Source organism: Sphaeramia orbicularis, chromosome 6 (assembly GCF_902148855.1).
Source record: "Sphaeramia orbicularis chromosome 6, fSphaOr1.1, whole genome shotgun sequence".
In the NCBI taxonomy this organism is placed as follows: Eukaryota; Metazoa; Chordata; class Actinopteri; order Kurtiformes; family Apogonidae; genus Sphaeramia; species Sphaeramia orbicularis.
In genome coordinates this window covers 16,114,878-16,131,594 of record NC_043962.1, presented here as the reverse complement: position 1 = coordinate 16,131,594, position 16,717 = coordinate 16,114,878, and the positions used below count along the sequence as shown (strand labels likewise).

Here is a 16,717-nt window from a genome sequence, read left to right as displayed (position 1 = left end):
AAGAAAAAAATCTTGAATTAAGCAAAAACATCTTGAATTAGAAAAGCAGACCTCCAACAAGGCAGATCAGTCTCTACCCGCCCACCCCCCCAATCACCACCAAAATTTAATCATTTGTTCCTTGTGCCAGTATCAACATTTCCAGAAAATTTCATCCAAATCCATCAATAACTTTTTGAGTTATATTGCTAACAGACAAACCGACAGACAGACGGCAAAGGTAATTAAGCCAAAAAAAAAATCTGTAATTAAGCAAAAAAATATCTGGAATTAGGAAAAAAAAATTGAATTAAGCAATGAGAAAAATCTTGAATTAAGCAAAAGAATCTTGAATTAAGCAAAAAATCTTGAACTAGAAAAGCACTCAGGGAGCGCAGACCTCCGACAAGGCAGATCAGTGTCTTCCTGCCCACCCCCCCAATCACCACCAAAATTTAATCATTTGTTCCTTCTGCCAGTATCAACATTTCCTGAAAATTTCATCAAGATTCGCCCATAATTTTGGAGTTATCTTGCTAACAGACAAACCCAGATGAAAACGTAACCTCCGCCGTTCCTTGGTGGAGCGCAGACCTCCGCCAAGGCAGGTCAGTGCCCTCCCCCGATCTCCACCAAAATGTAATCATTTGTTCCTTGTGCCAGTATCAACATTTCCAGAAAATTTCATCCAAATCCGTCCATAACTTTTTGAGTTATCTTGCTAAAAGACAAACAAACAGACAAACCCCAATGAAAACATAACCTCCACTGTTACACTTTGCAGAGGTAAAAACAAAAAAAAAAAGTCAGAAAATACATGATTTTCACTGAAGAAAAAAAAACCACAAAACACAGAAGATAATATTCCAATAAATGGTGATAAATCAGTCTTTTTAGAACTGCCACCAATGCCACACTGGGTTCTTCTGGGTTAAATATGTAAATTCATGGATGTGGTCCCTTCAGGCTAATAATGCATGTGCTGCTTCACCAGAGCTCGGTAAAGATCACAGTTCCATGCAGGATTTTAATGCAGCTGCTTTATGCATAGCCCTTCCACCACCCACAGTCCCACCACTCGGGACAGTTTAGAGTATCAAGAGCCTCTTCCAGGGTCTAGACCCCTTACAGCGACGGAGAGGTTCAAGCAGTGCTTCGTCTGAACTGTTCTCTGGCTGCTTGGTATGGGGTCTCACTCCTCCACCGCTCATGTTCTTTATGTGTTTGTGTTGGACGCAGACATGGAAAGGCCCTCAGTTGGTGGCAACAAAAGTGAATCTACACAGGGAGAAAGAAGGAGATTAAAGGGAGAGTCAGGAGCCCTCAGATGTGCAAATGTCTGTTATTATCCTCTAGGGCCGTTGGTTTTTGACCATCGCTTCCAAACTAATAATTTCTTTCTGCCTCTATAATAATTTATATGTTTTTCCAAACTAGTTTACAGTGTGATTTTAGGACAGGGAAGGCTAGTAAATGGTCAACGGATGGAGATGTGCCTAAATGTGTCAAGTAAAATATCTTAGTAAAAATATTTCACTGTGTGTTGCAGTAAAGTACACGTGCATTTACACCAGTGGTTTCCAACCTTTTTTGGCTCGTGACCCCATTTTAACATGACAATTTTCTGGCAACCCCAGACATTCAAAACGGAGACTTTTTTTTTTTTTGATCATGTAATAGTTTGCTATACTATGTTGCAAATAACTGTTAATTTTAAACAACATTTAGTCTGTATAATGTAGTGAAGTTGCCACTCATACTTCCCATAACAGACCCTGCAATGCTAATACCAGTAAACTTTATAAATGGAAATGTGTTACATATGGTTAGTAGAGCTAAATTAACTTGGTTGCTAATTGTGCAACCTTGAGCATTTCTCAGAATGCGATTGGCCTGCGAGTATTTTGCAACTGGTGATGGGGTGCTGATCACTCTATTGATCACTATTGAAAAGAGAAGAGAAAAGGTTTTTAACCATTTGCTGTGAAAGTGATGATTATGGCATTGCGGATTTCCAAATTTCAGACCATGTTTATGGACTCCATTGTTCATCCTGCAAAGCAAGATGCAGAAGTACATGTATACCTGTCAACCACAAATGTATCCACCTACCAAACCAAGAGAACCCTGATACCACCATGCTTAATGATAAGTAAGCAACAAGTCACATGGAATCGTTTATTATTGTCAATTTTTCCAGATTTTGATTCACATAAAAAAAAAAAAAAAACCCACACACACACAAATTCACACGTTGTCAAAATCAAGCAATCAGAATAATATCAGTTTCCAAAGACTGACAAAGCCTTTTATTGTGACGTCTAACCAAACGTTCCCCTTGCTCGTTTATACATGTTTATGTTTATGTTTATGTTTATGCATTTGGCAGACGCTTTTTTCCAAGGCGACTTACAGGGGAAAACTAATCAAATCACTCAGTCAATCAAATTTTATTTATATAGCGCCAGATCACAACAAAAAAGTTAGCTCATGATACTTTATATATAGAGTTGGTCAAAACCAGACTCTAAGCCAGTTTACAGAAACCCAACAGAATCCTCCAGGAGCAAACACTTGTGACTGGTGACAGTGGCGAGGAAAAACTTCCCTTTAACAGCAGAAACCTGGAGCAGACCCAGACTCCTGGAGGATGGCCGTCTGCCTTGACCAGTTGGGGTTAAAGAGAGAGAGTAAAGAAAGAGAGAAAGAGAGAGCGATAAAGATAGAGACTGGGGGAGAAGGGGGGAGTAGGGGGAGACACATGGAGGCAGTTGAGGATAAGTGAGTGATGATGATGAAGGCAGGAGAGAGGCAGGACCACCGCAGCAGGTCCAGAGATAATCCTGGGAAAATCTGTGATAATCCTGGGAAAAACCTTATTAAAATATTTAAAATGGAATGTCTGACAGTGCTAGGACAGGAGGTGCTCTCGGAAGAGCTGGGTACATGTACTGACAACTAATGTTTTGAAAAAAAACAAAACAAAACTGTGGCACACTTGGTCGACGCAGTCTTTTCAATATCTCGTTAAAGTCGATCTGTTCCTATAATTTAATTCACATTCAAAATTTGACCTCTGATTTGACCTGTATCCAAAAAAAAATGACTTCAGAAATGGACTCCCCATCCTGGAAAACCTACAAAACGATATATTACTCGACTTTCTTTGTCAACGAGAACAAAAGTTGAAAATTGATGAAAATTCAAGATGGTGGAGGACACCATCTTGAATTCTGACAAATGCTCAAGGTTGCACAATTAGCAACCAAGTTAATTTAGCTCTACTAACCATTTGTGACACATTACTGCACAAGGGGAGAATTTTATTTTCCTTGCTCAGGATATGTACAGTCAGTCCAGCTTGGATTTACAAGGCTGACAATTAATACTGAACAAACAAGAACTCAAACTATGAATTATGAAAGAGCTGCAGCATCTGAAACCGACCACAGTGAACATTTGACAGATAAACAGAAGCTCAGTGCTTCAGTTTCAGCTTCACAGTTTGTCCTGTCTTTTATGGATTCGGATTGTCTCTCAACTCATCATATATTTTTCTTAGTAATTTTTTCTTTAGTTTTATCAATTACTAGAAATTTCAGGCAACCCCAAGCTTGAAAAACACTGGTGTAAATGATAAACTGTTAAAATTGCACTTAGTTTTCTTAAGAAATTTCAGTTTGTTCATGTTATTTACATTGTTTCAAAGGATAGTCGGTAGATGTAAACATTTTCATCTCATCATTTTACTTTTTTCACTCTAAAACATAGTGGAAAGTTTGAAGTTGGCATCATTTATGTATTTTTATGCTATTATTTCACTGGTCCAGCCCACTTCAGATCAAATTTGGCTTAATATGAGTTTGACACCCCTGTTTTAAATGGTTTTTGACAGATAAACAGAACCACAGTGCTTCAGTTTCAGCTTCACAGTTTGTCATGTCTTTTATATATTGTGATTGTCTCTGTCAACTCATCAACCATATATTTTTTCTTAGTAATTTTTTCTTTATTTTTATCAATTACTTGAAATTTCAGGCAACCCCAAGCTTGAAAAACACTGGTGTAAATGATGAACTGTTAAAATTGCACTTAGTTTTCTTAAGAAATTTCAGTTTGTTCATGTTATTTACATTGTTTCAAAGGATAGTTGATAGATATAAACATTTTAATTTCATAATTTTACTTTTTTCGCTGTAAAACATAGAGGAAAGTTTGAAGTTGGCATCATTTATTTATTTTTATGGTATTATTTCACTGGTCCAGCCCACTTCAGATCAAATTTGGCTTAATATGAGTTTGACACCTCTGTTTTAGGTGGTTTTTAACAGATAAACAGAACCACAGTGCTTCAGTTTCAGCTTCACAGTTTGTCATGTGTTTTATATATTGTGATTGTCTCACCAACCATATATTTTTTCTTAGTAATTTTTTCTTTATTTTTATCAATTACTTGAAATTTCAGGCAACCCCATTTGAATTTCAGACGACCCCAGATGGGGTCCTGACCCCAAGGTTGAAAAACACTGATTTACGCAGACAGGAAGGAAGAAAATGGAACTGTAAAATCACACACAAACTTACAGACTCATGAGTCGATTCCTATTCAAACCACATGTCTTATGTAATAATGTAACACACCGTATCTGAAAAATTACTTTGTATAACTGGCATGTCATGATGTTAGGTATGTCAATTTTTGCACATTTAGCTTATAAGTTATATAAAGTGTAGAAATTGGTTTGAATTGATAGTATTTTAACGGTAATAAAGACAAACCGGTTGCAAATTACAGTATATCAGGTGTACTGCAAAAACAGCTCTAGCCTGAGGGAAGAAGTCTGTGTTTAGTGTAGCAAAGAAAATATCCTTTAAAAAATGTAATTGTGTGTTTGAGACAGATGGAGCAGCTGCAGTTTAATATGGGGCTGTTGTTGAAAATACAATTTGTTCGTTCAGTCATTGGTCATTAACATTGTCGTACTTATCAACAGCAGCTCCAGTGTTGTGATTATAGTGTGTGTGTGTGTGTGTGTGTGTGTGTGTGTGTGCGCAATGTGAGGTTAATAAACTCTCCAGACAACAAGATGTCAGCATAAGAAGATTCACTGGTTAAATTGCTAATTTGAAAGAAGATTGTTTTTCCTCAAGGCAGTTTTCTTTTTTTTTTTTTTCATTCTTGCTCTATTTTTTCCTTTTCATCCCAACACTCGGATTAAAACCCAGGCATTCATTCACATATTTGGCTTCCATTGTCTCATAAGCTCTCACAAATAAAGATTCTGAATCTGACTCCTCCAAATTAGCGTCGACTTGTGCCCAAGGTTATAATAGTTTTGGATTTTTCATTATAGTTTAGTTTTATTTAGTTTTGACTTTTTTTTTCTCTACATCAGTTAATTTTATTTCATTTTTAGAGCAGGTTTGCTAGTTTTTATTAGTTTTCGTTATTTTCTAAATGCTTAGTTTTAGTTTAGTTTTTTTCATTTCTTTTCTCTTCCTCCCCGTCATATTCAAATAAATCCCACACAGGACTCTGCTGCTTTCTCCCAACTTTAGTCAACATGTTTTCAGGTAGAGTTGGGACCAGAAGACGACTATAAACGAGAAGTGACGGACGGTGAAGTATCGTATGGTGCCGCTAGCTAAAATTGCTAGAGCGAAATAAACCGATTTTATATCAATCCGACATTGACGAAAATGAAGGGAATTTTATCCATAATTTTTATGTTTTAGTTAGTTTTGTAAGCACACAATACAGTTTCAGTTAGTTATCATTTTTTTCTTTTAATTATAGTTTTTATTCATTTCAGTTAACGAAAATGTTTTTTCAATTCTAGTTTTCATCATTTCATTAGTTTTCGTTAACGATAATAACCTTGCTTGTGCCACAGACGTCGATGCGTCAACAAACCAGCATGAGAAGATTCACTGGTTAAATTGCTAATTTGAAAGAAGATTGTTTTTCCTCAAGGCAGTTTTTTTTTTTTTTTTCATTCTTGCTCTATTTTTTCCTCTTCATCCCAACACTCGGATTTAAACCCAGGCATTCATTCACATATTTGGCTTCCATTGTCTCATACGCTTTCACAAATAAAGATTCTGAATCTGACTCCTCCAAATTAGCGTCGACTTGTGCCCAAGGTTATAATAGTTTTGGATTTTTCATTATAGTTTAGTTTTATTTAGTTTTGACTTTTTTTTTTCTCTAATTCAGTTAGTTTTAATTAGTTTTTAGAGCAGGTTTGCTAGTTTTTATTAGTTCTGATTTTTTGTCTAAATTCTTAGTTTTAGTTTCATTTTAGTTTAGTTTTTTCATATCTTTTGTCCTCCTCACCGTCGTATTCAAATAAATCCCAGACAGGACTCTGCTGCTTTCTGGGGACGAGAGGCCAACTCTAACCGACAAGTGACGAGAAGTGACGAGAAGTGACGAGAAGTGACGAGAAGTGACGAGAAGTGACGAGAAGTGACGAGAAGTGACGAGAAGTGACGAGAAGTGACGGACGGTGCCACCAGCTAAAATAGCTCGAGCGAAATAAATCGATTTCATATCAATCCGACATTGACAAAGACGAAAACGAAGGGAATTTTATCCATAATTTCTATACGTATTAGTTAGTTTTGTAAGCACACAATACAGTTTCAGTTAGTTATCGTTTTTTTCTTTTAATTGTAGTTTTTATTTATTTCAGTTAACGAAAATGTTTTTTCAATTCTAGTTTTCATCATTTCATTAGTTTTCGTTAATGATAATAACCTTGCTTGTGCCACAGACGTCGATGTGTCCACAAACCAGCATAAGAAGATTCACTGGTTAAATTGCTAATTTGAAAGAAGATTGTTTTTCCTCAAGACAGTTTTTTTTATTTTTTTCATTCTTGCTCTATTTTTTCCTCTTCATCCCAACATTCGGATTAAAACCCAGGCATTCATTCACATATTTGGCTTCCATTGTCTCATATGCTCTCACAAAGCCACAGTCGGACGGCCTTAGGAGGCCCTGTTTCTCCTTCGGTCATGGTTTGGCGACTCTCCAGTTCTTTCCTAATAATGTGTTTATAAATGTGATAATGATATTATAGAATTAGATTGGTGCATCTGTTTTCTCGGAAGATTGTGCTTTCTAAATATTATGCTGGCAAACAAACATATGGTTGTGGTTGGACGTGAAACCCACATTTATAATCTCAGGACAAATTCAGCAACTCAGATCTGTGTTTGGATCGCTGTTGGAATGTAAAATACGTCTTTGGAACAGAGGTAGAAAAAAAAATCATATGCTGAGAAAAAAAAAACAGTAGAGGCGTATCTGTGTGTATACGTTACACATTTACACAGATTATTGTATCACAAACAGTCATATAAACCTAACTGTGAACACTTATTTGTTCACTATTTTAGTCACGAAAACCTCAAATTAGTTTTAATTGTTAGTTTCAAGGTTGCAACTCATCTAACATGTCCTTAAACTCAATTTTCTTTGTGTATGATGGTGCAATTTTTATATGATTTATGAACTAGTCAGGGAAACTGAATAAATCTGTAGCTATTTTGATGAACCGCCAAGTTGTTTTAGGGGAAAAAGCCAAGTTTGTGCTAATAGCAGCTTCTCAAATGTGAGGCTTTGACTCAGTCAGAAGAGTTAAAGGAGTGTTTTTCAACCTTGGGGTCGGGACCCCACGTGGGGTCGCCTGGAATTCAAATGGGGTCACCAGATATTTCTTGTAATTGATTAAAAAAAAACTTATTAAGAAAAAATATATGTTGAGTTGAGAGAGACAATCCCAATCCATAAAAGACATGACAAACTGAAGCTGAAACTGAAGCACTGTGGTTCTGTTTATCTTTCAAATGTTCATTGTGGTCAGTTTCAGATGCTGCAGCTCTTTCATAATTCGTAGTTTGATTTCTTGTTTGTTCAGTATTAATTGTCAGCCTTGTAAATCCAAGCTGGACTGACTGTACATATCCTGACCAAGGAAAATAAAATCTCACTTTGTGCAGTAATCTACACCTGGCTTTTCTGCCTTTGTCCGTAATAATATGCATTATATAAACTAAATGTCGTCTAAAATGAACATTTATTTGCAACATAGTATAGCAAACTATTACATGATCAAAAAACAATTAATTTTAACAAAAAAAAAAAAAGTCTCAGTTTTGAATGTCTGGGGTCACCAAAAATTTGTGATATTAAAATGGCGTCATTAGCCAAAAAAGGTTGGAAAACCACTGGACTAGTCACTGAAACTGAATAAATCTGTAGCTATTTTGATGAACCGCCAAGTTGTTTTAGGGGGAAAAGCCAACTTTGCTAATAGCTTTTCAAATGTGAGGCTTTGACTCAGTCAGAAGAGTTAAAGCAGTGTTTTTCAACCTTGGGGTCGGGACACCTGGAATTCAAATGGGATCCCCTGAAATTTCTAGTAATTGATAAAAAAAAAATACTTCTAATAAAAAATATATGTTGAGTTGAGAGACACAATCTCAATCCATAAAAGACATGACAAACTGAAGCTGAAACTGAAGCACTGTGGTACTGTTTATCTGTCAAATGTTCATTGTGGTCAGTTTCAGATGCTGCAGCTCTTTCATAATTCATAGTTTGAGTTCTTGTTTGTTCAGTATTAATTGTCAGCCTTGTAAATCCAAGCTGGACTGACTGTGCATATCCTGACCAAGGAAAATAAAATCTCACTTTGTGCAGTAATCTACACCTGGCTTTTCTGCCTCCGTCCAGAATAATATACATTATATAGACTAAATGTGTCTAAAATTAACATTTATTTGCAACATATTATTTGCATGATCAAAAACCAATTAATTTTAGCAAAAAAAAAAAGTCTCCATTTTGAATGTCTGGGGTCGCCACAAATTTGTGATGTTAAAATGGGGTCATGAACAAAAAAGGTTGGAAAACCACTGGACTAGTCACTGAAACTGAATAAATCTGTAGCTATTTTGATGAACCGCCAAGTTGTTTTAGGGGAAAAGCCAACTTCTTGCTAATAGCAGCTTCTCAAATGTGAGGCTTTGACTAAAGTTTCTTTGGGGTGCTTGGCAAACTAAAATGAAATATGATGGAAAAAAATATTGTTATTGTGAATTTCCTGAGATTTTACAGACAAAACAGTTTATCCAACAAATAATCACCCGTAAATAGAGTAATTGTTCGTTGTTGTCTGTTTTCATTGTGTGTTTAGACGAAACCAGAAAGTAAATGAGGCATTCAGTGATATTGAATTAAAAACCCCAAACAGACTCACACTGTGTGTTTGTAGTCGACTGACCCCGTTGACCTTTTAAAAGAAGGCTTTGCTTTTATCTGGAACCATGTGGATGATGATCCCTTAATAAACCTCGACAGCCTAAATGAAACCGTGGTTCCAGTGGTCTGCCTTTCTTTGATCATTACGACTTAAGGGCCTCCACAGCCGGCTGTCGTTGACTCTGCCCTTGACTTTGTCAAAGTTAAACTGTTTGCAATGAGACGATTGTTACCATGAATGAAAAGCATGCAGCTGCGGATCGTAAAAGGTGATTTCTGAGTATTAATAACAGGAAGTGCTGTATGATAGAGGAGCCACGACTTTGTGTGTAACAGTAGGCACCGCAGAGGACTATGAAAAGATAAAGAGCATAATATAGGACGTTCCTGTGTTCACGACAGGTTTTATGTCCTCAGGAACCAGGTATTTCTGCTTCCTGGGACTCATGCCGATAAGCCATCTGCTGTAAAAAATCCCTTTTTGTTTCTGTGTGGCATATGCAGCATATTTTGGTATGTATGCCATCCACGTTACTACCCTGTTTACAATGATAGTGATTAAAATATTTCTATAATATCTGTGAACAACCCTAACCATAAATTTGCAGTTAACCCAGTTAACTTTCAGACATTCCATTTTAAATTTATTATTATGTTTATTCTATTGTTTTACTTGGTATTTTTATTTCACTTTTTCTTAAAATTGTACAGCTGTTTTTATGTCTTTTTAATCTGCTCTTGTATTTTAGTCTATCACTTTGCTTTTTTTATTTTTATGTACGACACTGTTTTTAATTTTACAGCTGTTTTATGTTTTTAATCTATTCTTGTATTTTATTATTTTATTTTGGTTTTTATTTAGTCTTCTGTACAGCACTTTGGTCCAATGTGGTTATTTTAAAGTGCTTTACAAAAAAAGTAGAGAGAGAGAGCTTAACTGTTAATCTTCTCCTGTTAGGGTACGTTTACACGGCAACACTCCGCAAAGATTTCTCCTTTGCGTTATAAAATCATTCCGCGTTAAGACGAAGCCGCTATGATAACGATCTGCGTTCACATGAGTCCACGAGGACGGCTGAATACGCTGTAGTGGCCATGCCAGACCAGTAGCTGGCGATGTAGAGCTGTAGTGAAACAGTGGCGGTAAAACGCGCGCCTGCGCACAAACAATTTCCGGTTTAGACAGCCTTTAAATGAGGAGAAGAAGAAGAAGAAAAAGAGGCGGACAACACTATTTACAAACAACAATGGCGAGTGGTCGCACAAAGACTCAGGACTTCTTTGTCTGGACAGACGAGCTGAGCACAGTTAGCAGCACGTATGTTGTTCTGAAACCGGCAATTGTTGTTGTGGTTGTTCCTTCTTTTTCTGCAGCTTTATTGTGTCATAGAGGCTGGCAAACCAGCTTGGAGGCGCATTACCGCCACCAACTGGCCTGGAGTGGGTTAACTGGCGGTTCTTGGCTGCGCGCGCATGCGGTGACGTCATATTTTACCCCGGAACGCTCCGACTCGCGTTAACACGGAGCTGGAATGCGGAGCGTATCGATAACGTTCCACCCTGGACCCTGGTATCAAAAGTTTCCGGATTCAGGCACTCTAGGCACCGTTTCCATGTTAACAGAAGGCTAATCCGCGATGAAATCTTCCCAGAGTCGACTGAATCCGACGCCCTGTAAACGGCCCCTTAGTCGCCTTGGAAAAAAGCATCTGCCAAATGCATAAATGTAACAGCCTTTTTACAGGCTGCTAATAGTATTTTAAACAAATGTCTATCATTTTTTCTTACATTATTACCAATAATACATCCGGAATACATCACCAAATATGTTTTAGGAATTGCATAACCCAATATCTTAACAATGGTTGAATATTATCCCAGATATTCTGTTCATGTTTTCTTTTCTTATATTCATCATTTAATAGGTCTTATGTATTTTATTTTATTTTATTGTAGTTTTGTTTATCTGTTTGTTTGTTGGTTTTTTCTCTCTCTTCTGCCCAGTTCACTCAGTTCTGGTTGTAGTTATTGTTACTATTATAATTATCACCATGGTTGTTACTGTATGCATTGTTGATACTTTCTTGTGAGGGTCGTCGCCACCTTCTTCTTTCTTGCCCCACCCCCCACCCCCACAAGGTCAGGTCTGGCATCGAAATGTGGTTCAACAAAACTCATAATAAACACAGTAGAATATCAAGGGGAGCTTCATATTCTTTATGAAGTTTCCTTTGGCAAAGCAAATTTGTTCAGCACCAAAAGGCAGCCAGACTACCATTCTGCTATTAGGATGCTGGACAAGACAAGTTAAAAAAATAAATAAATAAAAAGAATATTATCCCAGAAAGATACAAGTTTAGGACATAACCAAAAGACATGTGCATGATTTACATTGACATGTCCACATTCTCTCCAACAAGGTTGAACTCTGGACACATATTTAACTGTAATTTTAGATGTTATGAAAAATCTAATTATATTTTTCCAACAATGTTCCCCGATCAGCCTTGGTTTCTTAATGCTTTTTCTTCAGGTACTCGACGTCCTGACCTTAACATTCAATTAAAGCAGAAAATGCTCACTGTGCACTCTTCGGTAAAGATGTCATCATGGGAACGATCCTATCAGATGAGAAACCCAGAGCATATTGGATCTTTTCTCATCCCTCACACTGTTTCCTCGTGTTATTTTCCCAGTGACCCATGAGCACCAGTAAACACATAGGGTTCAAGGCCTCATCTGAAGCCAGCAGCAATAAAGATGAGTAATGACCGCCTCTCTCTGTGTTTTCCTTTTGCAGACAAGCCAGCCTAAATGAGGCCGCCGAGAAGTATTACGGACAAGCGGCAAGCCTGAGACCCAATGTGAGTACAATCACAACGACCTACCGTATTTCCCAGACTATAGTCGCACTTTTTTTCATAGTTTGGCCGGGGGTGCAACTTATACTCCAGACCGACTTATATGTGAAATTATTAACACATTATTATATAATTTCACATGTTGGTTATTTTCACACTGACAACTGCAAGAGGGCGCTCTAGGCTTGTGTACCTGTACCTGCTACTTCTGTACCACTGAAAATTTAACATTTCAACATTACCGGTAACGTATAAAGACAACTGAGAAGGGCTGAAAAAGAAAATCATATTCTGCAGATTACAAGCTGCAAGTAGTGAAATATGCAGCCGAAAATGGTATTCGAGCAGCAGAAAGAAAGTTTGGAGTGAGCGAGAAACTTGTGAGGGACTGGCGAAAAGCGGAGGTTACTCTTACTGCAATGAAGAAAACAAAAACTGCTAATCGCAGGCTAAAAGCTGATTGACCACAGCTAGAGGAACGAGTTCATACATAATAATAATAATAATAATAATAATAATAATAATAATGATGATAATAATAATAAGAATAAGAATAATAAGAATAATAATTTTATTTGTGTAGCACCTTTAAAAACAAACTTTACAAAGTGCTTTGACAGAGGGCACAACAGCAGGATACACGAAGCAAGTAAAAACACTAAAACAGAAGCAACACAATTAGAGAAATGTATGAACAAATTAATAATCAAACAGGATCAAATTTAAAAAATTTAAATTAAAAATTAAAAGTTAAAAAGGGACAGACATCACATAAAAGCAAGTCTATAAAAATGTGTTTTAAGAAGTGATTTAAAAGATGTCACTGATTCCTCAGCCTTATCTCCTCGGGCAGGCCGTTCCAAAGTCGCAGGGCCCTGATGGCAAATGCCCGGTCACCTTTCGATTTAAGCCTCGACTTTGGAACAGCCAGGAGCCCTCTGCCCCCCCGAGGATCTAAGGCTGCGTACTGGCTCGTAGTCAACTAGCATCTCATCTATATAACTTGGGGCCAGACCCATTCGGGCTTTCAAAGTAAATCAGTAAAATCTTAAAATCAATTCTAAAACACACAGGGAGCCAATGAAGGGATGCGAGGATAGGAGTGATATGATGTCGTCTGTTAAAACCAGTGAGAAGCCTAGCTGCTGCGTTCTGGACCAGCATGGGTGCTTGAACAACGTGCTGCCGGTAGAGGTTTGTCAACAGTGCAGTTGCGTCTCCACGCCCAGGCAGTTGCCAAGGAGATGAATATACATGACTTTGCGGGAGGACCTTCTTGGTGTTACCGCTTCATGCAACGGCACCGCCTCTCTACCAGAGCAAGGACAACCATGTCCCAAAAACTGCCAGCAGACTTCCAAGCCAAGGTCGACAGTTTCTGGATCATATTATTAACATGGACGAGGTCCCCAGTTCGTTGTCTATACGTCATGTCGCTGAATGTGTTACGTTAGCATACCGTAACTTTATTCGGCTTGTTGTTTTCTAATCCATTATTATTTTAAATTGCCCTTCAATTGCAATATTGTCTGGTCAGGAACTTATCCAACTTATTTTAGCAGACTCTTGATAATCCAGAAGAGATTCCTGAGAACAATCTCACTGTCTAGTAGATACGAACCATCTGCACCAATTTTTAGGAAATATTCAATACTACCCGTTCATGAACTCAGTGTTTATCACTCATGTTTATTTGTGCACAAGTTTATCAATAATAAGCAAGATCTTCCAGATACTTGTCATAGTTTTTTTAGTTTTTCATCCGATTTACATTTATACTCAACTAGACATAGCAACAATCTTCATTTACCCTTCTGTCGAACATCTGGTCATCAATTTAATATTTTATTTAGAGGTCCTAAATTGTGGAACAATCTAGACACGTCTCTAAAGTCTATGTTGTCATTTACATCTTTCAAAAACTCACTGAAAAAACATCTCCTGTCCTGACTTTTTCAGTGTTTTCTATATTACTTGTTGTTTAATTATTGTTTTCTTATGTTTGTACATTCTATTTTTTATTTATAGTAGATGATGGGAGTAGAACTCTGTACAAGCCTTTTGGGTTTCGTTCTCTCCCTGCACTGTTTCTATTGTGCTAAATAAATAAATGCAAATACAAATACAAATACAAGATGAAATATCTGTTCTTGATCTCAGATTTTATCAAATAAATTCCCCCCAAAATGCGACTTATAGTCCAGTGCAGCTTATATATGTTTTTTTCTTCTTTATACCCCGGAGTGACTTATAGTCCGAAAAATACGGTAATCATCCCCATTACTATTTACCATGATGGGCAGTGTGCAATCACAGTCTGGGTGGCTTTTCAATAATCCCATTCATATCGCTGCCCGGCCTGACGTCAAACAACAGCCTTCGTTGTCGGTGGGTCTGACAGAAAAATGAGCGCTCAGTTTTTACTAGGCTCAGAGGTTTGTTTACGCAGCATCCATCACCAACTTCAAAGCAGAGGCCAAGGCAAAGTAGATTGAAAAGAATAATGATAATAACCCTCGGTGAAGGGACTTTGACATGTTGAAAATGAATGGGGGTCCAGTCTTGGTGAGCTGTGCCAGGAGGGTCGAGTTGTTTAAGTCAAGTCTGCAATGGGAGTAAAATATGTTTGGCATGTGGTTACGTTGTTTGTTCCTGTGTTTTGATTCGACAAAATCATTTTTGGATTAATGATGGCTATATATCTGGACAATGTTATGTGGACAATAAAGTTTGGTTCTGCAAGCACGCGATGCTGGCATAAGATATGCAAACAATGACAAACAAGAAGAGAAATAAAAGGTTAGTATAACAAAAGTAGAAAGTTTAAGATTTCCACAGAAAGCATGGCACTCAGCTCCTGTTCCTTTTGTTATTCTTGGTGTCATTATACCATTGAACTTGGCAAGACACGGTGAAATTTTAACCTCTAATTAAAGCCAAATGTGGCAGGGCCTAAAAATGTTTTCCAATTCAAATATATGCAGTACATACATAAAATACTGTAAAAGAAGTAGAGAATTTAGAAGTATTTTCCTATTTTAATAGTTGGAAATAAAGTATGGAGCATGAAAACTAACTTTAAGAGGGTACGGTTAATTTTCTTATAGTTCATTTATTAACTCGTAAAGATCCAAACAGCCACTGGCGACCAAAACCATCTACTGATCTAAAATATTTAATAACCTCTGATCCACTAATCCTATCAATACATGTAAATTATTGGTGTAAAATGCAGTTTGTGAACTTTTCATGATCATCAGATATGACCCATTTGGATGTTCAGAGGCTTTGTAGTTACCATGGAAACACCATCATCTTCTACAACATCGATTCACTAGTAAAACCCATGGAGTTTAATAAATGACAGTCAATGGAGACACTTTTTTTATGTTCAGTTATTGATATCTTTGCAGCAAAATTCACTTTTTCTTCAGTTTTCTTAATTTCTGATAAAATAACCTTCAAGTTTAATCTGAGCTTTTATGAACATCTACATCAGGGGTGGCAAACTCATTTTAGTTCAGGGGCCATATTCAGCCTAATATGAAATAAAGTAGGCCGGACCAGTAAAATAATGTAAATAATAGGATAAGAACTTAGAAAAAATATCAACTCCAAAGTTTTCTCTATGTTTTTGAGTGAAAAAAGTAAAATTCCGTAATTAAAATGTTTCCATCTACGAACCGTACTTGAACATAGCATGAACCCCCCCATGTCAGGTCCAGCATCGAAATGTGGTTCAACAAAACTCATAATAAACACAGTAGAATATCAAATGGCGCTTCATGTACTTTATGAAGTTACCCTTGGCAAAGCAAATTTGTTCAGCACCAAAAGGAACCAGACTACCATTCTGCTGTTAGAACGCTGGACAAGACAAGTAGGAAAAAAAAAAAAAGTAGTGTGAGATACTCCCTGGTAAAATGTCCAAATAAAAGAGGATACACAAGCAAAGGTGTTAGAAAAATGGGCAATGATGACTGGGAGTACAGTTGGTGTCGGCTGCTGCCTTATCGGTACAGACAGCTGCCTGTCAGCCAGCTGAGCCCAAAAAGAAGGAAAAAAAAAAAAAAAGAACATAACATGAACAAATATGAACAACCTGAAAATTCTTAAGAAAAATAAGTGCAATTTTAACAATATTACACCTCAGTTTATCATTTATACATGTGCATCCCAATTTACAGATCACAGTGGATCTACAAATACACAAAACATTAAATAATAGGCAGAATATTGTTAAAATACCACATACTTTTCGTAAGACATTTCAGGTTGTTCATATTTTTTGTGAAAAGCCAGTCTGTAAATGCAAACATTTTTGTGTAATTTTACTTTTTTGACACTAAAACAAAAAGAAAAAAATTAGCTTTTTTTCATTATTTATAGGTTATTATGATAGTATTTTACTGGTTTGACCCACTTTAAATTGAACATCCTTGATTGATAATATCTTCAGTGTAATTTTTACATTTCAAAAATTCATCCCAGGGGCCGGATTGGACCCTTTGGCGGGCCGTTTTGGCCCCCGGGCCATGTGTTTGACACTTGTGATCTACATGATCAATAAATTTAATATTGAAAAATACCTGATTTTTACTGGAAA

General features: G+C 36.9%; 1 protein-coding gene across 1 annotated transcript in view; it reads left to right on the top strand.

The window, feature by feature from the left end:
- Positions 1-16,717, top strand: part of tmtc2b (transmembrane O-mannosyltransferase targeting cadherins 2b) — a 288,126-nt gene that overhangs the window by 259,138 nt on the left and 12,271 nt on the right. The window contains exon 11 of the mRNA XM_030136547.1: positions 12,051-12,114. Coding sequence (XP_029992407.1) covers positions 12,051-12,114 — 64 coding nt within the window. The remainder of the gene's footprint in view (positions 1-12,050; positions 12,115-16,717) is intronic.